Raw genomic sequence first — 27,289 nt, forward strand, 5'->3', positions numbered from 1 at the left:
AAGCCTAATATATCTACCACTAGGATTAGAATATTGTTTTAAAATATTCTTATAGTATATCCACGTCCTTGCTCAGCTAGGTAATATTAAAAAATAATCTATATCGTCTTACATTAACCTAATTAAAATGGCATTAAGTTTACAACCAAAAACCTTATTCCGTTGTATTTTTATACATAGTCGAAATTACTGTGAAAGTAAGTCGATTTATGAAAAGCATGAGGAAGGTAGAAAACCCAGAACTGTTCATGGCAAACCTTATCCTGAATGGCGAAAGCCATGGATACAGCGGGATGGAGAATGGAGTAGCAAACTATCTATTTTTGTGGAAAAAAGCCCCAGCATGAATATACTACACGCAATGCACGAATTACCAAATTTAAATATGCAGAAGATCAAGAATTGGTGGGCAGAAATGAGAACAATTCAAGAAATAGAAAACCAGAAATATTTGCCAGAAAGAATTGCATCTCTGGGTTCAAATTTAGCTGCTGTACACTTTTTTACATATCGTGGAGCAGCTGTTAAGTAAGTTTGTTGTAAATTCATGGCTTTAAAATATATTGATGCAGTGTATTAAGACACTAATAGGAAAAAAGTGAACTTAAGCTTATAAATAAAAAGCATTAATATGGTTATTTTATTTTGCAGATTGAAGAACTCTGAACCATGGATCCTAGGAGATGTTACATCTTTGAATTTACCTGACCATTTTGTAGATGGTTATTTTGTAGAGGCAGTAGATTGTACAAACTTTCATCACAATGGCATACGCTATGAAGGATTAAAGAATTTGTCTGGGCTTAATTACCTAAAATGGTTGTGTCTTTGTAACAACAAGCATATTGATGTTTGGTGCCTTGACAGAATTGCTGGTCAAAATGGAAGAACCTTAGAATTTCTTGACATTACAGGACATCAATTGAGTGTTGGTTCTGTTATAGCTCTTTCTAGAATGTCTGCTCTTAAATTCCTGATTATATCGGACCCAGGTGAAAATGTTGAAGTACAAACAGCTTTATCTATTCTTGAAGAAGAAAAACCAGAACTGATAGTAAAAATTGCTGAAGATCAGCAATCTCTCTAGTCTCATAATAAACATGATTAAGTTATAATTATATTTTTATTTATTAAAATATTATCTAGTCATCAATTGAAATTTAATATTTACCTTGAAAAACTTTAATGAAGCCTGAATAAATTAAACTTGACCATCAGTTAATATCACAATCACTAAAATTGAGTGAATGTCTATCTGGTTTACGGTGAGCTAACAGCTCATTTAGAAGCAAGTGAAATAATTGGTCTATGTAAGTTTAGTTTTGTGTAATAATGAGGTAAACCATTGAAGGCGTAAAATGACCAAAATGCAATGGTATGCAAGAATTGATATTAAAATTTTTCTAATTTATATCTTTGATCAAGTAAGCATTTATATGCGCTATTAAAACAGAGTACCATTTTCACCTCCTGTACTGGTTCCCATCTGATAATGCCAGGTGGAACTCAATAGGCCTTGGTCATCCTTGGTGAAGCTTAGAGGAACCTACTTAGCTAAGTAAGGAGTTTATTGTAAGCTTCATGCAGTAGGTTTTATAAGTCAACATAAGAGGTGAGCTAGTACGCTAAGATATGGCTAGTATTGCCATTCTACACTATTTTCTTTGACCATACTTACCTTAGAGCAAAAAGCAAAAGTGAATAATTACCAAAGCCATTTACTTCTAGTTATTCTATACAAGTCGCATCTTTTTATTATAAAAAGTGTTTAGTATAAAAAAACAGTTACTTTAAACCTTTTTTGTATAAAATTCATGTCTCCCTATGATGACATAATCTTTATATTAAACTGAAAGAGTTTAAGTTGTGTAGAGTCCATTTTCGAATTGTCTCCATTAACAAATCAAATTCTCCATGTCTCGGCCCCACGTTGAGAAACACTTGTGTAAAGGATCAAATAAGTTAAAATAGTACTATTATAAGATACAATACATTTAATATTTATATAAATAGCTTCTAATGTATGAAATGTATAAAAATATAGAAAAAACCATCAATTCAGTTTCTTACACAAAAAAATTGATAGAAAAGGAAAATAAAAAACGTGAAATGTTTTGGAGATTTTTATGTTTAACATAAGTTCGTACAATGATCCAATATGCTTGAACAAACTGTCCAGTGTAGAGGTTCGCACATTGATTGACGCCTGCACATGATGATTTGTTTCGGTTCATTGTTGATTACAATGTCTAAGTTAAGGAGCTATCTATTGGTCCATGAGTTGGATTTACACTTGGGAAGTAAATGAATTAGTGTCTCTGATATTCCAGTGGTATTTTCTCCTAATTCAATTCATTTAACATTAAATTGAACACTTAAATCTAAATAAACCTTCTAAACGAGATATTTACATTACAGGCATTTTGACTAAAACATTTAGATTAATGCCTTATTTAGAGGAAATAAATAACGAATATGAAATGCTTCATTTAAATTGTTGTTTTAAATAGTTACTAAAATTCCTTAAAATATAATGTTGCAACTTCAATTGAAACAAGATTAATTCAGTCTAAAAAGAACTGCCTATTACCAACTGTTTATTGACTGTCAAACTTACAAATACAATTAGGGCTTAAAAGTAAATCGTCTTAAAAGACAATTGTTATAAATTAAGATCTGAAAGTCAATAAGGCACAAGTAATACGCAGCAAAAGTTTTCATATTTGTTATTACTACTAACATGCATGCAACATAGAAGATTCACTCAAAATTCAACATTACTCCGAAACTGCATCATCTCGACAAATACAAAAAAAAAACTTAAGGTAATGGACACCATTGAAGCAAATTGAAACATCATTCGAAATTGTCACAAGCAAAATATTGTATCAAATAAATGGAGCTGATATAAGAAGGGTGATAACGTTGCAAATTAAAGAAAGAATAGTAAATACCTTTATGGTATATATTTTATAAAGATGCTAGATCAAAAAAGATCCCATATTGACTTATTGTAATGCATGCTAATAAATTATCAAATAAAAATTTAATGTATGGTCAAAGCTATGTTATAAAGTTGCCTGACCAGCTAAATTAATTTAAAACAGATTTTTTTCAAGCATAAACTTGATATTATGGATAATATTGATGTAAATCAGAAAGTACTGCATGGTACAGGGTATTAGTTAATTATTTACTTATTACGTTCTAATGAAAAAAGTATAAATTAGAGTTAACATTTCATAACATCTGTTTTTCGTTTTTATAACTTGTATACTACACAAATCAAGTTAACTGATGAATTGTTAGTGTACATTACGTTTTGAAAGGAAACAAACATCTTGCTCTGAAGTTAGCCTGAATAGTTACTGCATAGTTTGTATGTTTATATCTAAGTGGTAACAATGGTCGGGTCCATATAGCTAGTGTCCGAACAGGAATTAGACCAATTGACTACACAGAAGTAAGTGTTGAATCCCGAAAATCTATTGCTTGGGTAATAATTAGAGTCGACGCTCTTAAGAGAACAAAGGAGCTTTTATTAAACTATTGAATTCTGTCCAGGCGCACAAAGCTCATAATTTTCGAGACCGAACACTCCGCATTTGGCATTACACCATCTACATGACTATCAAAGATTGTTTTAACAGTGCGAAAATATCTTTTACTTATTTCAATAAATTCATTTTTAATTCCAGACTCCTAAAGCAATTATCTAAGCGCCGAAGAGATCATTTAAAATACAATTTTGATACATAAATTTATTGACGAAAATACCAAAATATAAATTACATTTTATTTTTTCTAGAACCATTAGCGATTTCTAAATTAAAAAAAAAACTTATCACTTTGAGAGCCGGGAATACTTATGCTAAATTTAAAAATAAATCTAATATTTACAGTGAGATTGTTTTATTATAAATATTGATTTATCTAGTGTCGTTAATGATTTGAGCTGATTCTGATTACGTAAAACCACCGATATTTTTGTATGTCCAAGACAACTTCTCAACAACATAGCGTAAGAGTTGAATATTTTAGAAGTGTCTACTGACTTAACTACAAAACGAAAATATGGATTTTGAAAACGTTTTGCGTTAATCCGCGCTTCAAAAACTATCAAACAAAAATGGCATCCGAAAAGAATCAAAAATCACACCGCATCACTAAAAGTAAATCACTGTACATAATTAGATATAATAATTAAATAAGTAGATATCCATCTAATAAAAAGAAAATTTTAATACGCGTGGAAGACCGACATCACAACATAAATGATAAAAATTACATAATTTTTTTGTAAATAGAACTTCGCACCAATTTTTCACAAAATCATTGATCATCCAGTGCACCCACAGAGCTACAAAACAGCACCAACACTTCTAGCCACAAGAAAGCAATTTTAACAAGTATTTTTATCCAATTTAGAAGAATAATAAAACATTAGTTTTCCGCCAATGGGCTTTTGCTAATATAAAAATGATATTTAAATAATTTTTTAATGCTTTCTTTAACCAGAGTGGCAGCAGTTGAAGCTCCAGGAGTAAAAACAAGATGCATATTTAACCCTATACCGCAACATTTGTTGACTACACTCGTTAATTAAAACCATATTGCACAAACGAGTGCGCTTCGACATATTAAATGCACTGTTTACCCATTTAATCAAAAATCAACTACACATGACAAGGTTGCGGCCAACGTCGAAACACCATCAGTACTTCTACTTGAGCTAATGTATAACGCAATATGTATATAATACTCGCATACTCTACTATTGATAAAAAATACTCATATCATATCCGACAAAACATGAACGTATCGCATTTTATACAAGCCTACATAAATCCAACAATAAAAACTTACAAATAAAGATATTGAGATCGTGCCCATAATGAGTAATGTGCTAGATACGAGGAATTGTATTGCGTTACATTCAGAATTCCCTCAATTGCTTGCGACGTGCTGTATAGTTTCTTGCATGAAAAACATGCAATGATTTAGAAGTACCAAAAATTTTAAGGACAAGTCAAGAGATAATTTTGTTTCCACTGTCCGATCTTGTAAAAATCTCTATTATTCTAACAATCAAATATAAATTCAATGTGAACATGGTATCTTGTATAACATTAGATGAAAGGTATTAACAATACATCTCTGCCTGTGATACAAATGCATAAAGAGCTTTATTCATAAAAAATTAACAGAAATTTTAAAGAATCAAATTATGGTAATATGCACGTGATCTGAGGGGCTGCATTTATATGGTATTCAGCTAAACTATAAAAACAAAACCCTACGCAAAACGTCATCAACACGATACTAAATCATCCCATGACATTACAACAAATTTCAAACACTTCCATTTGACTCATGTTACATAAATTGTACATATTTTTTTATTTAATTTTTGTCGTTTTTAAAACTTATATTAATGGTTAATGACAACATCGAACCAAATTGAATAAATGCACTTCTTGCATTACTCAAAACAATAGATTCATCACAAACATAAGTACATCCTGGTACTTAAAATATTATAAAAAAATCGAATATTTATATACTCCAGCGTCATATTAAATAGATTGACAACGTTAAAGTAAAATCTATAGAGAAATCTGTGCTAATAGAAAAATTTGTACATACAGCTGAGAACTTAAATGTAGTAATATTGTCACAATTATTTGCTTCATTATACATATGACATTACCAAAAAATATCTATAATCAAGATTACTACATTGAAGCTCACAACTGTACAATAATTTCAAAATAATAACACTCAGAATGAAGTGTGCATATTAAATATGTACTGTCCTGTGTAACATTACCTGTATGAGTTTTTTGTTAGGGAAACTATAAAGTTTCTCAAAAAGAAAATATTACAGTCTCAGTGTTATTATTTTAAAAGCTAAAATTTCGATGTTCACATAACATTTACAATAGGATTCATTTCGAACAGAAGTATGCCTAAAATAAAGGTTATTTGAAAATGGAAAATTAGATCTTAAGAGAACCGTAAATTGACAGAATTTGTTTTGCAAGTAGTTTAGAACTGCTACGACTACATTAAACATACAAATGGACTAAGACACGTGCCTACTGATGAAACAATGGGAATGGTGTCGCCTCATCGCTAACTGGCTGTCGAGGTCGGCTGGAGGGCCGCAGACACTATGGGTGAGTTTACATCTGCCGAACATTAATAACATATTAAGAATTATATTTTTCTCAATCATAAATAAACATCCGCAGAAAAACCAAAGACATCAATATAGCTCAAAGAATTACTCTTCTGACGCGGCAGTGCGAAGGGTACTTTGCTAGTGAAACCGGTGGCTGATGGTAACGAAAGGCTTTCTAGTGACGATTACATGCCGGTAGCAGCGGCGTAGATAGGCCCCCAAGATTATCAAAAACATACACAAGGTCGCTGGATACGGACAGGGCAAGAACGGTCATCATGACAATTTTTGGTGAGGCCTATGCCTTACAATGAGCTGTCATGATGACACCAGTCCATGGTCTACTTGGTCTTAAAAGGCCAGAGGATATCTGTTTGCGGACTATGTGGTCTTCATACTGCCACTTGAACTTGCAATGCACTAGGATAAGTCCATTAATTTCGTTCACCTAAAAATTACCCATTACTGATTCGATTTCACAGAGAAATCCCTACTACAACTGTCTCTCTTCATGGCTCATTGAGAGAAATTATGCAATGTAATATAAATACGGTTTCAATTATTTCTCCACTTTATACTTGACAAAAAAGACAATTTCAGTTACAAATAACAACTGGTAATGTGATAAAATATTTGTATGACATTGCAATATTACCGCAGGAGTTCCTTCCCATTAAAAAAAAATTTCTTTCGTGCTGTCTTAAAACTTAGATGTTATAACAGAGATACTAACTTGTAGGCGTGTTGACCTCGGAATGTGGCGTGAGATTTGACTGCGCCATCAGTTTCTGCCGCACCTCACGAATCTTCAGTTGCAGGGACATCTTGGTCGGGAATATATCCATGTGTGTTGTCTGAAGGTTAAAGCGATTTTGTTTTAGTAGAAGAAATAGTAAACTTAATCCTTAATAATAATTAAGTTAATAAAATTGTGTATAAAGTACTATTATTTAAGTTAAAAGGTTTGCAATTTCTTCATCGTTGAACACATATGAAGGCTACAATCTGGACTGGGCGGTGCCAGTGCGAATGGGTCGTAAATTATACATTTAAACATTTATAAGATAATCGTGGTGATGAATTGATCTACTGGAAATATAAATCAATTAAAATTCGACTAAAATACACAACAACAAAAATCCTTAATGATTGAATACTACACTCAATTATTGTGTATGTTATTATATATTATACATGGCAATCTATATTTGTATTATATGGAAGTCTACTCTGATCAACAGACAGCTAAGTCTATTTTGTGTTAAGTTTTGATAGGTGAAACAGCAATACCCCTTTTTTACTAAGGATCATTAGCACGACATATTAATATTGTATAATATGACATTTAAGTTATTGCACAATTTTAAACAAATAGAAACCTGCAAAATATACTTGGGTTAATGTCTAAATTTAAGAAATATGCACTTGACTGCGATTAGGTTGTATATTTTAAAAAAGACTAAAGACCTGAAAGTTTGAAGTAGCCTGCGTAGAAGGGAACATTCCCTGCTCGTGGAATAGCTTGAGGACGAGGTGACGGCGCTGTTCTAGCACGCGCCGGTGACCTGCCTCAGCGCGAGCGCCCACGCTTCCCACGCTGCCCACGCTTGCCGAGCACGGCGTGTGGGGAGACATCTCCTCCGCGCCGTGTTCCGTGTTTGCTACAATAAAAAGTAATTGTGTAGCAAAATTTAAACACCTCATTACGAAAAGTATCATTCGTTCATGACTTTCATGGCGCAGAGTAATGTTTAATGTAGATTTTCTGATAATATTTTGTGTCAAAAGATTATTATTAATTATTTTTAATATTTCAATTACATTAATATTTTATAATTACTTATATCTAAAAATTATTTAAATACTATCTATTTTACATCATACATTCTGCGTTTCATTTAGATATACATTGTTTTGTAGAGTATTTTTTGTAGAATATTATATGATGATGACAATAGTGTTATTATGTTGGAATTGCACTATATCGAATTTGAAGAGTGTGGTCTGAGTGTGTAGTCTAATGAGGCTAAACATGTGTTTGTTCTTAATATGTCGCTACTGAGTGTGTCTCTAATACAATTAAATTATTAGATGAAATAAAACAAAAAGTGTCTAATCAGTGACATTACACAATTGCATCTAATATTCTGATTTTTTGGTTCTCTTTTACAGCTATGGTCATGTAAAGTTAAACATTCTAGTGATATCTTAAATTGGTGTGAACAACACTAATTGGAAACTAGTCTTAGTAAATTGTAATATTGTCACAATATAAATATCCTACTATATCTGATTAACCTAAGCAGTATTTTTATTACAAAAAACATGGTAATACGGAAGGATAAAAACTTACCACGAAAGCTATCGAGATTGAAGTCCGGACCGAAGAACGTGTTGCCGACGAGTTTGGTCGTGGTGTGCGGAGTGCCATACGAGTGCGGCGTGGGCATACCGTTGCCATTCATTATGTCCGCCTCCAACTGCGGCGTCACGACACCATTCTCTTCTTCTGAACAGTTGCAACAAGAACAAAACATAATTCGTTTAATCATTTTTTTATCCACTTGGGTTCTGTAATACCGGAAGAATATAATCTAGAATTGGTTTTAATTGCTTTCCAAGTCATTCAACATAATTCATTCCCAAGCTCTAACATCATTTCAAAATCCGTCAGGTTTACGACAAGTTGATTTAGAAACCTTAAATCTGTTCATGTTAATTTTTTATATGCAAAAAAATTACCCGGTCAAGTTTTATACCTGTAACATTGAAAATAGACTCAATTTAGAAAGAAAATATTCATTTTTTATGAACGCTCCATCAACCCACCCTGCTGGTCAATTTAGTTAATTTAATACCTAAAGCTATGTTATTGTCAACAGGAAAGTTATTGTTATACATATATGATTAATAATTAATATAAAGTCTTTTCCTAAATCAAATCAATAAGCTTTTGTTTATAATCAAATGACGAAAACTCACCGAGTTTGTTGTGTTTCTTCCTGAGGAAGTGCGGGCTCCGCGGCACCACCATCGCGCTGGGACTGCACGCCTCAGGTTTGAACTGCGGCAGAGTACTGAACTTCTGCTCGAAGTTCACTGTCTCCAACACCCTGATGCACATGATTCCGATATTATACATTGACGATGAGATTTATTTACATATTTTCTCTATTGGAATTTAACAGGCATATACTTTTAAAGAAGTAAAATAAATAAATAATCATATAAATGAGTAAATTAGATTTATTAAAATTTTCTCTATTAGATTTTGATAGGTTGACAGGTTTTAAGAGTAATTCTATGGGGCAACTATAATGTAATGTTTAAAGTTTTATTTCATTTTTGTTTTAATTTCTTTTAATTGTTTTAAAAGGATTTTAAGCCCCATTACTAAAATTTATTAAATTGCAATAATTACATAATCTCTGTTAATAAATTAAAATACAATGTTTTTTCTAATAATGGAAGACGCAATACTAGCTGTTTACAAATGATAATATTGGAAATCTCTGGGCGAGGCCTACATCCATGAGTGGACTTTTTACGGTGATGATAGTGATCACTAAAAACAGCACATTTAAATGTAACTCACTTGTCGCGGCCGTCCTCATTGCCCTTCTTGAAGAGACTCTTCTTGAGTGAGGGGCTAGGTAGGTTGTCTGTGTGTTTGGGAGATGGAAGGGCTTCAGGAGTGTCATGGGGTGCATGAGGGGTATGGGGTGGGTGTTGTGGAGTGTGCTGTGGAGTGTGTTGCGGAGTGTGTTGCGGAGTGTGCTGAGAAGGGTGCTGAGGGTGTTGGGGAGGATGCTGGGGAGGATGCTGAGGATGTTGGGGAGGGTGCTGCAGGTGAGGGGTGTGTGGGGCATGCGTTGTGGACGGTGTGACCTCACTGCGGCAGCTTGTTTCGTTGCCCGTTGAACTCGTCGAAGTACCTGCCAACACAAATACACTGTAGCTGACACTTGCACTTTCATATTTAACGGCCAATTGCTAATTTACTGACCGACGCCAAAATAATTATTTTCTCGATAGACGACGGATTTCGAACAAAGGCAAAAATGGAATAGGACTATAACATGTGCCACGCAATTGTGGAAACTCTTCACTATATATATGCAGGGGAATAAATAGCCCTGTAACTTTTATAAATAAAAGCTTTTAATAGCATTCCTTAGTTAGTATAGGAACTTTTCTCTATACCTAAGCCTCTGTACTCCTAAAACACCAGTGTAATTAACAACTTATTTTTAGAATTTTATCTCATTTTAAAGCGATACTTGACACTTGTAAGGCCTATTTTCACATTTCCGTAATAAACCACTTGAGTGAACCTTTATAATTAAATGTATTCTCCCCGGCTTGCTCTTGCGTAAAATAACAATAATCTTCATTACTGGTAGTAAGACATGATATAATACTAAATAATATATATGAAATGTATAATGTGTTGTCAGTGTATTTATCAATGAATTACGACGATGATCACATCATGCAAAAAAATTACATAAACATTAACCTCGACTTAGTCTTTTCTGTAAAGGAGCCCTGCCGAGCTGCGCCGGAGTTGGCGCCAGTGGGAACGGCCGCGTTTCCTCCACAGGAGTATCCCATTGTCTATAAATTAAATATATTATTATATGAGAATTTACATTAACTCGAACAACCGAAAAACTCCCAGTGATCTTATCGTTCTAGAGATATCGCTATAAGTAAAATCTGTGGAAATCGAGTAAAAGCTTTAATGGGGTTAATACATACATAGCATATGCCAGCAAAAAGTTTTAAAGTTTTCGTATCTATTTCTAATACATCATTAATTAATTTTTTTCTGCAGAATGTGTCAGGCCAATAACTTTTGGCAGTACAGTCATTAGGGACAGATAGTTAACAAATTATGGTTTATAATATAATAAAAGACTAATTATAATTTTCATACAAAGAAATCCGAATTTGATCTATTTTTGCTTTATTATCATTATATTGTTAATTATTTCTGAAATCAATGATTTTGTAACAGGGTTTACCAATACATTAATTTACAGCAAACAATTACACCTATAAATAACTACCATATATATATAAATTATTTTCAATATATAACAGTTTTAAAATTTCACTAGCACAATTAAAAATTTAAAATATGAACGGTTATTATTAAACTTAATACTTACGTAGTAGTCTTAGTCGCCATATGATTACTCTGCGATACAATCACTGACTGTCCGCCTTGTGGTATTTGGTTGACATTTTTATTCTGATCCACTTCTGAAATAAAATATAATATGTTGTAGAAATGCTTATAACGGGAACAACGTCTTTAAGAAACATTACTGACCGGCTTCGAAGGACGGCACGTACAACCTTTGCAACTGCACGTAAGTAAACAGGTTGCCAGACGCGTCCACCGATAGCGTTATCGGTCCAGCTGCACAATAACATTCATCGATCAGGTCAACACAATATCAGATATACCAGAGAATCAAGTTTTTACATCGGTAACTACATTTGGGTGTGTGGGTGAAAGGTATTCGAATTTTAAAAATGGAATTGCTATTCTCAAGTAGCGATCACGACCAAGTAGACACGGCGTGGGTAAGCGCCCCACTAGTTGAACCAACGAAATAGCGCGGAGCGATTACCTATCACCTGATATGATACAGAACAATGTAATTAACTTGTTCTTTCCATAACTGAATCTGTTTCCAACAAACGGCGAAACATCCCATACATCGTCTTTAGAAGTTATAAACGAAACTTATCGTGTAAAACTGTTATTACTATTTAGTAGACTCCACGGAGATCAGAAATAGCATCATTTTTAGTGTCGTGTCGTGTACCACGCTTATGTCAAAAAACTTTCATCGATTGCCAAATCGACTGTAATACAACTTTCGCAAAGGAATGTCTGTTATTCCACGACCGATGTGCCAGCAAGTTTTCACAAATTCGTGGTCTAAGTTCGTGGAGTGTGTAGATTTAGATGACCCACCTATGTGACGTTATTTTTAAACAATTAAACTCGTATGTGTTTACTTTGTACTACTTTTTCTATTATTATTAAAAATCTACTCAATTCCACACACTGTATATGTGCCATAATAATGGTGGGTTTAAACTCTAAACTCAAGAACTCTCATCTATTACCAACACACGATAGTACCCAAACATTACTGTATCCATATACACCAGTTATTACTGTGATCATTGAGATTATAGTCATATACAAATCTCAATAACTCAATATCTAATCTAATACTATTAGCCAAGCTGAGACTCTTACTGAACAGAAATCTGTTTCAGCGGGAAAAGGCTAAAATAACGCTCTCTCAACGGCATTATTTTTAAAAGGTACTCGGGTAACAATGTTCACTTAATATAAAAATTTTAATAAAAATATTATTTTGTCACCGTCTGTTTCTGGTTCACTATTTAATATTAATTTACAATATTCCCATACAATGTTTCAATCACAAAAAGGTCAAAGAACATGTTAAGTCAGATGGTAAACGGGAACAATCAACGTAAGAGTAGAGAACGCATAGTTATGTTTTGACCACATGTAAATACTTATTTAGCATTTTTTGGTAAACAATGAAATAAATTGTACATTTGATACGAATATAGAATAGTAGATTTGCGTGGCTATAGATAGACGCTACGTTCCGTTCAAATGCAAAATGAATTCTATATTTGTTATTTAATTACTAATAAACACATTGTTAAACAGAAGCATATTATGTATTATAGTATTAGGGTTTACTTTAAATAACTTTTAAAAATGCTTTTAATAAACTTCATATATACGTACCAGTAGCATTATCTCCAATATTCCTCTTCACCAAGGTAACACTCTTAAGCAGTGCATTGCTCAAAGCAGTTGATGTCGGGGTTTGGTTCATCGACTGGTTCGGTATCGATATACCGCTTGATATGACTTGCACACCACTAGTAGAGGTGGGTGAGTTCATTATCGAAGCGATGGCGTTGTCCAATGCCGCCTGTGTAGACAGATTTGGGGTGTTGAGGGATATGCCCTGGACACTGTTCGTTAAGTTTTGAGTACTGGTCATCGTCTGTACCGGGTGCGGCGAACTGGGTACTTGATTCGCTAAGCTCGTTTTACTGACTGTCGTAAACGCTGTCCACTGCCTATCACCTGAAATAAACAGAATTAATTATAATTATTAATTACATTAGGGTCTCCTCCATAAATTTTCCATAAGACAGATTGAAAGTGTCCCACATCTAGTGTTTTGTATAACTTTAACATGGTCGTCTGTCTATCTTGTGACTGGATATACAAGGATGCGCTTAAAATTATATACTAGGAGTGGCCAAGCTCCGAGATAGTTCAAGCTATTGTTCCAAGTTACCTTTTTTCGCGAGCCGCAATTTAATACTCATTTAAAGCACGCAAGCGAATATTAAAAAAATATATTTATTGATATTATATCACAAAAGTGCAAAATATGTGTATTGATATAATAGTATTTTTAGATAAAATGGCACACGTATATGACAACATTCTTAATAATTCTTAAGATGCCGATTTGTTAATTATGTTCACTGTTTCATTTTCGCTAATTTTATGGGGGAGTAATAATAATAATTAACATCAGTAATTTGTTTCGATTGCCCAGGAGCTGACATAAGTAATATAAATTGAAATATTAAAATAATTTGACAATCAATCGAAGCTAAAATAATCGTTCAAACAGCCACGTATTGCTCACGGGCCGCAGTTTGGCCACCCCTGTTATATACATATTTAATTATAATTTTTCAATCAAAAAGACGCTAGTCAACAGACACCAAATTTTTTGATACACATATACGAACGATGTAAAAACGTAGCCCAAAGTTACCTAGCTGAGAAATTATGGAGTAGGTTTCAATAAGTTATTTATAAACGAATTATGAAAGTAATTAATTGGGTCCAACTCGGCTTCTAAAGGATAGTGAATAATCGATCAGAAGTCAGGGCATTTAAAAATTTGTTATTTTTATATGTAATAGCTTTTTAAAATACAAGCCCATACCTTACGTAAATATGCATCCTTATTGTATCTCATATCTGTAGATCATATAGTGTATCCGAAAGCTACGTTAGATTAGCGATATAAAAAATAATATATATATTTTCGTTGCAATTGAAAAAAATTGCAATTTAAGAAATGGAATTTTCCTAACGAAATCGACTCAATAAAGAAATTTATCATGCTGTCTAAAACTAAAAATAAAATTGACATACCAGTATCGACATGTGTAGACTTGAAAGCCCCACCTGTGGGCTGAAACACCTTGGAGCCGCCCGGACTAGACGCTGTAATACCTCCCAGAAGGTTGTCCGATGAACCGGCCCTGAGGATACTACTAAATATTAATTCTATTTATCTTATTTAAAACTAGATAATGTAAATTACAAATGGAAAGAAAATACAATGTTAAAATCCTTTAAAAGACTATTTTTTGAAGAAAATTCTTAAGAATATTTCTTACACATTATGGCTTAAATTTTCCAACACATGGAATATTTCAGTTAACTATTTATTTAAGACAACAAACACATTGGACGCAACAAACTTACAAAGAAACTTTCTTTTTAATATTAACACCAAATAATTAAAAATTATCAAAGAATAACTTTTTGTTTCATATAATATACGCTCGATGCTTCCCACCATTGGCTGTAATGGGGATGATACTAACTGTAATTAATAATCTAAATTTATTTATTGTTGAATTATTCTAAGCTGGAAATATCAGAAAGGTTAAAAATTTTAAAAAAGGAGGTAGTATATAATACGTTTATTACCTCGCCTTGATAGGCTTGGGCCGTCTTGTGTGATCCAGCTGTGGTACATAGTCCCTTGTGTCCAGACCCTCCGAGTCCGAATCGGTCACCTTTTCTCCGCATTTCAACTCGATTTCACCGTGTTGAGTCGACACCTCCTCCGACATCGCCTGTCCCATCTGTAAACGATTTATTAATGAAGAAAGACTGTTTTTTATATCAACCTAATTCAAGTTAACTTTTCATCATCACTAACATAAAAAAGTTAACAACGGACGCAATTACATCAAAAACTATTTTTTTTTATTTAAATTAAGGCTTAATATAGTTGGTCCACTTAGTGGGCCCCCTCTAAGAGGACTTATCTACTACGAGTCTATTGGTTTGTGTTTTCCACTCGAGAACCTGTCGGCTTCAACGGCTGAAAACCAATCTATAAAGGATAAATGTTAAGTTCCATACGTACTAGATCGCACGGAATAGTTGAATATATAGATGTATAACAAAGATACCATTTGATCATCATCACTGAGCTGCGGGGAGCCTACGTGGTTGTAAGTGGAGACATTTAGAGGCATGTCAGTAGTGCCAGTTGGAGCTCCACTACTGGGCGCGTCTGACGGTGTGCGTGGGCTCTAAAAATAAACATTATCAAAGTTAATACCCGTAAACATTATATAAACTACAAAAAAGGTTCCATTTGATTCAGTGTGAAGTTTCAACTCACCTGCGGCATAGAACCAGTCGGATCTCTACTACTGGAGGACTTTCGACGATCCTTATTGCACCATTTCCACTCCGGGTGCGCTTTGAAATGCGCTTCTTTTACCTAAAACACCATGTTCAATAATTTGTAAAATAACGTAAACATTAAGAAGTAATTACACAATTTAAAAAAAAATGTATGGGTTGTTTCTTTGTTGTTTAAAAAAACATCTTTTTTACATGGTACATAGCAAAAATGTTTCTTTCAAAAGTTATGGGAGATATAATAAATTCAGTAAATTAGAACAATTGTATGTAGCGGACCCGAGTTTAGGCTCCTGAGAGAGTCATAGAGCTTTTTCTACCTAAAACAAGGTTTAGACTAATTTGGTTGCATAATAAAACAAATACTAAATCAACGAATCTCGTGTGAATGACAAGGTTTTTAACAACAAAAAAAAAACCTGTATATAATTGTAGTTAAGAGAAAAACACATTCATTACTTCATGTTCACTATATCATTACTGATAAGCATCAGCTGAGGAGCTAAATTTCTGGAATGATCCACGGGCCGGCAAGTGCAGCGAAGGTCGTCACAAAGTGGACAGACGACTTTATTAAGACCATCGGAAGGAGCTGGATGCAGATCACGTCCAGCTGGTGCAGGTCTAGCAGTGAACTCAGATGATGATCAAAAATAATAAATTGTATTACTATACAATTTTACGTACCTCACTAGCAAGTTCATTATACTTTTGTTTCTCCTCAGGTTTGAGTGAATACCACCATTCACCGAGTATCTTGCTGACGGTTCTATTGTCTTGATTGGGGTGCCGCTGATGTACCATTTGGCGATGACGTTTCGAAAATATCATAAAGGCGTTCATTGGACGACGAATGCGGCGTTCTTTCTGAAAAAAATAAGAAAGATAATTTCTAGTAAACACTTAACACATTAATATTACTTCGTCGGCCTTAATATCTATAGATAAGATCTTGTAGGATTCTTCCTAGGATAGTAGGTCTTGAAGATAATACACGTAACAACACGAATATTAAAGTAGAAGTCTGTATATTGATTAAACTTAAGTAATATTTATACAACTCCTTAAAACTATGAAAACAATACTAAACCAATAAAATGACAGAAAATTAACAGTCAATCACAAGTCGAGAAATATTGTAGAGCACTGTCTCTTTCTCACGTCGTAAATATAAAACTTGCGATGTATTATAGCCCCTAAAATATATTGAAATTAATAAGTTTCAATCGGTTTTTTTATGACATCATGTTCTGCGTATTTCAAATTTATTAACATCTTTAAATTTATCTAAATAATCAAGATTGAAAGGAATGTCTACACAATAATCTTTTTTAAAGTATTTTAATTGGTTGCCACGTTATATCACATAACAATGTTTTATTCTCTAATGACTTAATCTCTTGGGCTTTATCTGATATTAAAAATCTAAGTTTATATTGTGAATATAATCATATGCTTGTAAAAGTTATGATAAATCATATTTTATACACTTTTGCAGTCTTAATAAGTTCTTACTTTTTCAGGTCCAGATGAATTTTGATTTAAAGAGGATAGACTTTGCGAACGTCGTTTAGAAGCGTCTTCGCCTCCGCCATGGCCTGTGTCCTCACATTCGAACACCTCGTCATCCTCTTCGGTGCACATCGACGTCACTGTTTCTGTAAAATTACACGGGTTAAAATATACTATTTAGACAAAATCGATTGACAGATTGGCTTATTACAGTCCAACTTAAAAAATAAAACATAACTAATTTCAAAGAGGAGACTGTATTTTTGTATTATTTTGATTTCAATATTTTTATAAATAACAAGATTACTTCTACCAATTTTGTTTATATTGTACACTGCTAGTAATGCCTTATGCTCCACGATATTTTTTGACTGAATTCTGCCACGCCTCTTTCGATTGATTTGTGTTTGCACGTAATTTGTTTGAGAAAAAAAGTAACTGCATGAAAACAGCCACCTCAATGGGTTCTAAATAAGAAATAACTTTTATATGCTTTCGTATTTGTTTCTGGTGATAAATTCAGAGATATAAATAAATCGAATAGTTTAAATAATAATATATGGAAAGAAAGACAGAAAACGCGGAATACAGCCTGTATTCAACCAGTCTTATTCAAAATCTATGAAAGAAGGCCTATGTCCAATCGTGAACGACACACGGCTGAAATAGTGATGATTACAACAAATAAACCTAGGTTACTCCATGCAAAAATAGCTAAAAGTTAGTAAAAGTTAAATTAAGGTGTGTAGGTAAGTTGATTTGTTAATCTGATTTTTATTTTTAAATTTCTTTTCTTTTAACTTAACGCATGGTGTGATTGGTCAATTTTCGATAAATAAAATAATAACGTTTAATAAAATAAGTAACATATTTTAATGCTAGTATCAAAAATAATAAAAAATAAAGTGTAAATATAAAACTAACCGTTGTTTTCTGTCTTGATTTGTTCTTCTGATTTAACGTGTGGCGTGTGCGGAGTGTGTGGCGTGTGCGGCGTGCGAGGCGTGCGCGGCGTGCGAGGCGATACAGGAGCACCCGGCGCTTGCACAGGAGGAGGAGAAGCAGCTTTCAGTAAAGGGACCAGCGACTGCCAGGGGAACACGCCGCCAGATACCCCACTCGTTGAAACTGACAATATGGAGAAAATTATTTATATTAAAAAAGGAAGGGCAGTATTATTGTATAAAACTGTACAGTTACATTAAAATTAACAAGGGATTTTGTTAGAAATTTTTAACGCCAAAAAGATTTTTTTTTGCGTTCAGACAGGTTTTAATGCAGCGCATTGGAAATAGTTGTTGAAATTGAAGTCGTTAAAATTTAGGCATCTGTTAAGAGTTTCTGTAAGAAATTCATAGTTATAAGGCAAGCTGCTGGGGTGGCGTATAGACGCAGGATGCAAGTCCGCTCGACTACCATATTTATTTTTAAATTCCATCATGTAATATGGACCCGAATATATATATATATATGGGTCCGAATCTTTTAATTACCTGAACTTAAAGCTGATTTATTGGCATAACCCCTTTAACATTAAAAAGATCCTGGCAGAAATGAAAGTTTTGCTTTATTTTCGATATCTATAGTAAAACAATTAGTCAAATTTTTTTTTATTTTCGATCTAGACAGGCAGGTCTAGGTCTAACAATTGAAAGTATGCATTAGATTATCTAATATCTATTCAAGAGGTGAAGTAATCAAACTCACCGATGATAGCAGTGTGCGAAGTAGGAGGCGGAAGAACTGGAAGCAGTTGACTTGGATGTACAATCACTGCACTGTTGTTCACGTTATTCATCTATAAATAAAAAAAATATGAATATTCATAACTACATATGACATTAAAAGTAATTAATAAAATTAGTGTAAGTTTATAATTATGAACAGCTTTGTAACACCACAGGCGACAATGCTGGAGATGAACAGGCCAAGAGACTCCACCATGTTCGTACATGACCCATCATGCCATTGCCTAATTGGTAACGCCAGACCTCTAATATCACAGCATATCGGGAGGATATCAGGAAGATCATTAAACAATGGACTAACTATGAGAAATAGCATCAACCTACAGAGACAATGCTTACTATAAACTGTAGACTCTGCTACTCCGCGTGTGATGACAGGAGTCCGAACAGCTCATGGTCTTTTTAAAAAACATCTGTTTATTTTGTGTTACGGACAGTCCTCTGTACAGGGCATGCCTGGAAGAGGAGGCTGCAACTGACATACCACACCAGTGTCCAGAAATTGCTTACATGGCAACTCGGTTCAATAGGATGCTTTCCAGAGATCGATGAGATCAAAGTCCTGCTGGGATTCCTCCAGATGGATGATAAGGCAAAGCTCTTTTCCAAAGATCGCCACAATGACCGGTCTTTTGCTGCCAGCATCCAGCGGCTTCCAGAGACCTTCATTACATCATCGGTACATCCAATAGGGGGCCTAACTTACATGCAATAAATAATGAATGATAACATACATGGTCACCGTTGTCAAGAACTCTTGATTCTGGTTCCTGTTCATTGTTGCTCATCTGTAACAGCTGATAGGATTTAAATTTTAATTATTAATTTACTTAAAACTCTTTATTGTACAATATATACATAGTTGCATAATAGCTAAGAAAAAAGTACATTGGGCAAATTTATTACTCAAGGCCATTTTTTATAGACAAAAAAATTGTCAGTCCTTTCGAAAATATTTGAAACATAATATCATAGTCCAACTTTCCGTATTCAAAGTTATCTTAATAATATTGTATCAAATAGGTTGTCTGTAATTTTTACCTTAACTTTAATGTGAAAATATAATGTGTTATGTTCAGTAACCTTTAAATCTGCTATTATTTTAAAAATAACGAAACTATCTGCACTATGTGTGCTATTATGTTCGATGCGATAGGTAAATTTCAACATACCGGTCAACAATTAAAAGCGGGATAGTTAAATTTATAGAATATATAAATAAAAGTCACTGTCTCAATGAAAATTATTTTAATTAATAATACTCACTTGGACTGTTTCAGTCGGCTCCTTTTTAATCAACACCAGTTTCTTTTCAAGTGAATTCTGTGGAATTACGTACAGCCTTTTGATAGAATCTTTCGAATCGGTTTCCATCATGGACAGAGGACGTACCTGCAGAGGTGCAGGCTTCACGATACGTTTGTCTTCGAAAACTCGAGCCTCGGAGAGTTCTAAAGGTCGCGGGTCAATGACCCCACGGGTAACTTTGCATTCGGTCTGAGGAACGGAATGATCTTCGTCCTCGTACTCCGAGACTCGTTTATTCACAAAATTTTCATGATTGTTCAGTGGTGAGGGAACATCCTCACGTCTGTACGCTTCGTACAGTCCATTCCGTATGTGTAGGGGTTGCGCTCTATATATACCATGCTCTAAATCGATGCCGTTCGATGTCGGTATGTTTCTATGTACGACCAGATTATGAGGACCGTCGTCCATCTTTGCGTTCCGTATCGAGTTAGCGATGCTTGTTTGTAGAGTTTGAGAGTTCAGGCTGTTGAGATTTAGCGATATATTCGGTTGAAGGCTCGACTGAAGTGTCGCAGGCGCGTTTAAGCTCGTTTGTACGCTTTGAATGTTCAACCCCGTTTGGATCCCGATAACACTGGATTGGATGTTTAGGTTGTTTGACTGCAAGTTCGATGATCCGTTTCGACTTTCTACCTACAAAAATATCATCAATTAATTTCAATTACATTCAAAGTACACGAAATCAAGTTTATTAACAGAATATTAGTTAGGAATTCTTTTTATGACTTCAAATGAAAAAAAAAAATTAATTGTGCTATTCCTATTTTTTTTGTACCTGATAATGATATGTTGGCGCAGGGGATACCCGGATAACACTGGTGGCGACACCACCCATTGGCGAACTTACTCTGCCTGGACGAACTAATTCTGGTCTGAAAACAAATACAATATATTTTAATTATTTCATAAAATTACTACTGAATGTAGTAGACGCTCTTAGCTTAAATGAAATTTTTAAACAATATGTAGTCCACCTTATCAAGCTGTGGTAGGTTGCAGGCACGTGAGGTGGCTGCGGCGAGGAGATAGGCACGAACACGTTGTTACGAAGCGCCGGCGACGCCCCGCCTCCGACGGGCGAAGCTCCTGGGCTGCCCGAACGCGAGCTGCCAAGCGACACTAAAAACAACCACCATAATTACTACTTTATATTATGTATATTGCTATGTATACTTTTATTTCAGCTATTTTTAAGAGAGCAATCTAATATTTTGAAAAATATGTAATAAACGCTCTTTTGCCAAAATGACGACTACTCATCAGCTGAACGAGGATGAAACTTTGATACATTTATTACACCGGAAAACTGGGCAACCTGAAAAATCTAGTTTTCTCGGTAGGCCCGAGCTGAATATTTTTGTTCAGCTAAATTCAGTGTTGTTCATTTTATTTATAGACAATAACAATGTGCGATAAAGAAAACACTGTACAAATCAGAAACTAGCGATATTTGCTAAAGTCTTACTCTTACAAATTTCTGATATAGCAAAATTTCAATTTTTCAAAATAAATTACCGAGCATGTTGGCTGCTTCAGTCTCGTCTGGGTCGAAGCGTCCCGCTACCCGGTAGTGGGGCGGTGTGGTATCCGACTCACGCGATGTTTCATCACCCTCCACGCACGTACCACTCGACGACAGGGACTTACTGCTACTCCTTCAAATTGAAACAAATAACCGGAGAGTTATATACAATTATTAATGTTAATTATATACAAGCGAAACCAATTTAATTTAAAATACGATTTTTGATGATGAGTCAATTTGACAAAATTCTAAGGCATCTTTTTTCATCAAAATACAATATGCTTTTAGACACTCTACTGTATAGTAAATCTTCATATGGTCACTATAATTTTAATGTAAATTTTGCTTAAACAAAAAATTGCATTATCTTTTGTAAAAGCGTGCATGACATTAAAATAGCCTAACCAAAATATTATAGTCCAAAAACCCATGAAGAAGTTTCAAGCGACCTTTGTTAAGATCATTGGAAGACCAAGCGATCGGAAGCGGTCTGCATCCAACGTTTTCAATATATTAGGAAATCTATGGGAGATCATATATATAGTGGACGACCTACAGATGAAATAATGATAATACTAATCATTTGTTACTTTCACTAGATTATAAAGAGTGCGCTCTTTTGACTATGTGATCAGCTATTAAGTGTGAGCCATTTAGACGCGGCTTAAGTTATATCGGCGGTACAGCCGGTGGGGTCTCTTATTCGGTGACGAGATGTCGCTGAATGCGTGCAGCGCAAGACTGATAACTGTGGCGATCTTCGATGGAGCCCTGTCTTGCAGTGGGTGTCTATCAGTTGACATAATGAGTGTACATACCTCTGATGAGGGGTGTGGGAGGCGTGAGCCAGCGGAGTGTTAGAGGAACGTGCGACGCCACGGAGCGACAGATGCCGGGAACAGAACCCTCGCCTCTGACTCTCCTTCGTGCAGCCGTCTTTAGAGCACAATCGCCTCCACTGCTTGCCGTTGAACTTCTTGCGAATTCCCGTCGGCGTAGAGACTACGTCTCCCTTTTTGTACTTGTGCGGCGTTGCCGCTTGAGATCTATAATAATAATTAGATACATGAATTCACTAACGTTATTACATAAGATTTCAATAACATTATATACTGAGTAATGGCGATTGGTTATAGGTGCAAAACCGTTAAAACTATGAATATTTGTCAGCAAAAATCTTTAAAGCTTTACAGATTTCTAATCATCCCTGTGTAAAGTGATCACTCTGAAAAATATTACATTAAATTATTATTTATTGCAAAGAGAAAGGCATTAGTAAACAAAACTCAATATTAGATTGGAGTAATCTACCAGAATTTTGAAAACTTAATTTCTTACTATATTACCTTTATATTAATTATTATTTCTGTAACCATTGTTTTTTAGATAGGGTGTACCATACATTGATAACCAATGAGTTATACATTGTCTCTTCAAAAGCTTTTACACGTATAAGCAACAAGCTTGTTTAACAAACATTGTTTCAAATTATTTAAAGATAAATGATGCCGACACTGTCAATGGAGGTGGTAGTTTTTTTGTTTTTCATTTAATACTTTTTATTATAACAATAAAAAAATAAACAAAAAAGCATCGTTTTGTTTGTTCAAAATTATGTTTCCAAAAACATATTGTACATAATTAAAGTACGAAATGAAATTTAAATCCTTTAATATAATTTGCGAAGATGAAGAAAGAAGCAATTCAACATGTTTGGAAACTTGCCTAGGAGTTGGGGGTTGAGATCGTGGTGTGAGACTGCGCTCGAGGAGACTTGACGTGCTCCCGCGGCTTTGTAGACTGCTCCGCTTGCTGTTGTTGCACTCTGCAATACATAATCACACATTTATAATCACTAAATATAATCGATATATATATATATATATATATATATATATCGATGCTCTGCTTTTAATGGCGCTTTCGTAAACATTTTTTTAAGATTGTGTAACCGACAAATGCTTTTCAACAACATGCTGAACGCATTTAGGCCTAACATTTGAAAAGTCTAAACGAGATTAAGGCTAATCTAAAACAAAAATTTCGAACCTGGGGAATATTATGTTAATGTTAGACCCATGACTAATTGTTTGTAGTTACGTGTCTACTAACCCATGTGCGAAGCGTCTGTGGGAAACATGATGTCCTCTCGTCGCAGTTCGTCGTCGCTCTCGCCGTAGTCGTCGTAAGCGCGTTTGCGCAGCTCGTCCATGGTCCCGTTGGCAAGCCCGCCGGCACCGCCAGACCCGGCCATCGGCGACGATGTGTAGAAATGATCGCCTCCCATTTGCTTACGGGCAAATACACGGAGATCGTTGTTAATTGTGATAGAAAAATAATTAAAAGTAGAATCTCTTGGACAGGCAATTTTAAAAACCCAGACCTACCTTTTCTCTTATTGTGACGTAGAAACCTTTTTTTGCCGTTTGAGGGCGCCGTAAATACTTAGCTGAGACCTAGCAGTTCAAATCTCAAGACGACCATTATTGGATGGTTGTGTTACCACTTAGTCTACAGAACAGATAGTTACTGGGACCTTAAGGTAGACATACGATTCTCTTAAAGAAGTTGGATGCAAGCGACTTGCAACTGGTCCTATTGGAAATCTATGGCGGAGGTCAATACTAGCAAAGGACCTCGTTAGGCTATGGTGATGGTTCTACCTTTAAGCAAATCTTTAGACCTATGGTCACACTTAAGCATAAAAAGTTGAAAGGTTTTCATATATCGATTTAATCTTCATTGATTAGTCAAGTATTATCTACGCCGTCAATAGCAAAAAATGCAAATATAGCAAAGTGTGACTTACGAGTGATTTGTGACAATTTGTTTTTTATTTAAAAATTGCTAACATGAATGGCAATGCGGTAACAATGACCTAAAATTTTATCATTCATATACCAAGAATCTGTGAGTGATTCGAAGTACGACAATTTTTTTTTATTAAAATGGTAAAATGGGCGTAGATCTATTGTTAATACACAATAAAAAAATCTTATTTGTCGTCCTGTGCAGCGTAGGACGTCCGAACACAAGTTCGACAGACGTCGGTAAAGTTGTCGGATGTTGAATTCAGAATGCTTCCAACGGATCCCAGTGAAAATCCGTGAGGGAAGCACGTGTCCAGCAATGTCGTCTTACGGCTAAAAGATGATGTAGAAACAAAGTTCTGGCTGCCTCTGGAACCTCGGCTCGAACTGTTACATTACCAATTTCAAGGGATTGAATGTTGAAGAAGAGAGATAACTTCAGCTACCTGTGCGGGCGGGTGGTGCGTGCGTAGTATTTGCGGAAACATTGCGGCCGCCGCGTGCGAATCCGCGTCCTCCAGCTCGTCGGCCCACGGCGGCTGAAGCAGGCGGATATCTGCCCGTTTCACTTCCACTGTGCCTTTGCACACCTCGCTGTCTGACACCTGAAGACATTCGTTTCAGACAAAATAATTGGGATTCCTCTACGAGATCTATCTAACCTATGTCAGATATCATATAAAAGAAGAAAGCGTGATCAGAGTTTGTTTATACTTTTAAATTAAGTGGACGATGTGTTAGATTGTATAAAATAACAAAAAAAGCACTGCACCTCGTACTGCAATTCAACTAACAGTGTTTATAACCACTATCGTTCATGGGTCTGAAAGAAGGCAGTGCAATTCAAGACAGGCAGTACTTCGACTATTATTGCAGTAAATTTTTTGTTAGTGTTACACAAATTGTACGGTTTTTAATACTTTAGTACTTATGACGCTTTAAACTATATAAAAAAGAACTCATGAATATTATACAGGCTGCTTCAAAAATTATCTAAATGTTTATAAATAAAAATGATTAGGTAAGCACACCATTTGGCTAAACATTTTTTCAGTCACCTTTGTTAAGTCTCGTGAAAGAATATTATTACACCATATATATAAAATATAATACTTATATGTCAAACAATTGACGCTTATCAAAACCAAAAAATGTTGAGTAGGTTATGTACAAACACAAGATATCATGTACCAATATGCAGCAAAATGACAATATCACAATTATTAGAAAGTCTTGCTAAGGATGAAATAGAAAACATTTATAAGCACTCGTTGATTATTATAAATACATTAAATCAATAAATAAAGTGGTTTCTCTGAAATGAGTTTTTTTTTATTGAATCGCGACAGGTTAATAGCTTTTCATAGTACGCAGTCAAAACAGCCAGTCATATAATAAATATTAACGTGCTTTGCGACCTACCGGTAAGCCTAGCGTCTTATTACATCCGGACCAAGCCAAAATCAAGAAGGAAATAAGTAATTTTTATTAACAGAAATTTACAATCTGAAATATATAAAATGCTCTTTTCTACACTTGAAATAAAAATAACTAACCCTTATCGCTAATTTTTTTTAAATAGATTTGAAAACTAAGCCGTCCAGTCTGTTGCCCAACTGAATGGCTGGTCCACGCGGTTTACTTTAATGTGCGTTTTGTTTAATAGTTGCAATATATAGCTAGTGAGAAACCTGGCTTAAGTAGTTAACAGAAAGATCGCTTACCGGTAGGCAGCATGGCTTTTATGGAAATCCCCACATTGTGTTGAACATGTTAATATGAACAATAAATCTCCAAAATGTACACTCACCTTAACACGGATCCTGATAGGCGAATTGTGCACTTCAGACACGAGACCTTCAATAAAAATGTTCTGCAGACTCTCCCTGGTCGGGTCCGCCATACGCACGACGCACGCGGAGCCGATCAGTAAGTGACTCAGCTGAGGACTCGCGTCACTGATCACATCGTACTTGTTCGCACCAAACACATCACTATACTCAACCGGTTCATTCTCTTGACCGTCTAACTCCACTATCACTTTACAACCTTCCGCCTGCCGTATCACACCCGGGACGTAGAGGCCGCGTTGCTTCGCCAGCACCCGGTGGTCCCGCCACTCCGACAGATCGATGTTTGGGTAGATGGAGAACGGCTTCATTTCAGCCGGAGGTGGCGAACGTTGAATTATCGGAGAAGGTAACACTGGCGTAGTATAACTCGGAACTGATACGGCAACATTAGTTACACAATTTCGTTCAATCTCTTCAAATTCAGACGGATCGAATTTACGTTTCTTGGGCAGGTTTCTCGGTACAGGCGCTGTGGTCGTTTGCTGACTGGCGGCCTGTGCGTTACTACTGCTGCTGGAATTGCCTGGATTTGTCGGATTTGCCATGGTTATGTTTGGGGTTGGATTGGTCGTTGATTGAGATAGGCTGACTGTGCCAACGCTGCTTATTACGGAGGCAGGTATCTATAAACAAAACAATACAATAAAAATTACTAATAACATTTTATTGGTTAAGGATCGGATGATGAAAAAAAACATCGGTATAATAAAAGGTACAAAATTAATTGAACACAGTATTCCAAATCACAAATTTTGTCAGAACTGTGAAAGAACCCGAAATAGGTTTTCTTATAAAAAAT

The 27,289-nt window shown here is 34.9% G+C and overlaps 2 protein-coding genes across 6 annotated transcripts in view; one reads left to right on the top strand and one right to left on the bottom strand.

Annotated features, from left to right (window-relative positions):
- On the top strand, nucleotides 1-1,094 carry LOC137920356 (ATP synthase subunit s, mitochondrial). Its single transcript, XM_068763662.1, has 2 exons — nucleotides 1-528; nucleotides 652-1,094. Exons 1-2 carry the CDS (start codon nucleotides 128-130, stop codon nucleotides 1,085-1,087), a joined length of 837 nt encoding a protein of 278 aa, XP_068619763.1. The 5' UTR covers nucleotides 1-127; the 3' UTR covers nucleotides 1,088-1,094.
- Nucleotides 1,095-2,110: 1,016 nt separating this feature from the next.
- Nucleotides 2,111-27,289, bottom strand: part of cic (Putative transcription factor capicua) — a 42,477-nt gene continuing 17,298 nt past the window's right edge. For 3 of the 5 annotated variants that reach the window (XM_068763874.1, XM_068763872.1, XM_068763873.1), the window contains exons 3-30: nucleotides 26,448-27,113; nucleotides 25,084-25,242; nucleotides 23,940-24,117; nucleotides 23,553-23,652; nucleotides 22,646-22,873; nucleotides 21,818-21,957; nucleotides 21,277-21,421; nucleotides 21,078-21,174; nucleotides 20,258-20,935; nucleotides 19,726-19,788; nucleotides 18,951-19,041; nucleotides 18,168-18,371; nucleotides 17,247-17,389; nucleotides 16,419-16,598; nucleotides 15,709-15,810; nucleotides 15,494-15,616; nucleotides 15,003-15,160; nucleotides 14,439-14,557; nucleotides 12,996-13,343; nucleotides 11,523-11,612; nucleotides 11,359-11,452; nucleotides 10,704-10,801; nucleotides 9,780-10,119; nucleotides 9,167-9,297; nucleotides 8,538-8,693; nucleotides 7,652-7,845; nucleotides 6,918-7,038; nucleotides 2,111-6,191 (exon numbers count right to left, since the gene is read on the bottom strand). In XM_068763874.1, coding sequence (XP_068619975.1) covers nucleotides 6,136-6,191; nucleotides 6,918-7,038; nucleotides 7,652-7,845; nucleotides 8,538-8,693; nucleotides 9,167-9,297; nucleotides 9,780-10,119; nucleotides 10,704-10,801; nucleotides 11,359-11,452; nucleotides 11,523-11,612; nucleotides 12,996-13,343; nucleotides 14,439-14,557; nucleotides 15,003-15,160; nucleotides 15,494-15,616; nucleotides 15,709-15,810; nucleotides 16,419-16,598; nucleotides 17,247-17,389; nucleotides 18,168-18,371; nucleotides 18,951-19,041; nucleotides 19,726-19,788; nucleotides 20,258-20,935; nucleotides 21,078-21,174; nucleotides 21,277-21,421; nucleotides 21,818-21,957; nucleotides 22,646-22,873; nucleotides 23,553-23,652; nucleotides 23,940-24,117; nucleotides 25,084-25,242; nucleotides 26,448-27,113 — 5,202 coding nt within the window. In that variant the 3' untranslated portion in view covers nucleotides 2,111-6,135. The remainder of the gene's footprint in view (nucleotides 6,192-6,917; nucleotides 7,039-7,651; nucleotides 7,846-8,537; nucleotides 8,694-9,166; nucleotides 9,298-9,779; nucleotides 10,120-10,703; nucleotides 10,802-11,358; nucleotides 11,453-11,522; nucleotides 11,613-12,995; nucleotides 13,344-14,438; nucleotides 14,558-15,002; nucleotides 15,161-15,493; nucleotides 15,617-15,708; nucleotides 15,811-16,418; nucleotides 16,599-17,246; nucleotides 17,390-18,167; nucleotides 18,372-18,950; nucleotides 19,042-19,725; nucleotides 19,789-20,257; nucleotides 20,936-21,077; nucleotides 21,175-21,276; nucleotides 21,422-21,817; nucleotides 21,958-22,645; nucleotides 22,874-23,552; nucleotides 23,653-23,939; nucleotides 24,118-25,083; nucleotides 25,243-26,447; nucleotides 27,114-27,289) is intronic. The other 2 variants (XM_068763875.1, XM_068763876.1) reach the window with 2 other exon arrangements.

The sequence above is a fragment of the Battus philenor genome, unplaced genomic scaffold (genome assembly GCF_028537555.1).
Source record: "Battus philenor isolate CCGP_79_NKW_IND1 unplaced genomic scaffold, ilBatPhil1.0.hap1 SCAF_18, whole genome shotgun sequence".
Lineage (NCBI taxonomy): Eukaryota > Metazoa > Arthropoda > Insecta > Lepidoptera > Papilionidae > Battus > Battus philenor.

Bases quoted from the DNA above. Each gene is read 5' to 3' on its own strand.
- LOC137920356 (XM_068763662.1), top strand. From the start codon at position 128: ATGGCATTAAGTTTACAACCAAAAACCTTATTCCGTTGTATTTTTATA. The intron at 529-651 runs GTAAGTTTGTTG...TTTATTTTGCAG, and splicing joins TATCGTGGAGCAGCTGTTAA to ATTGAAGAACTCTGAACCAT.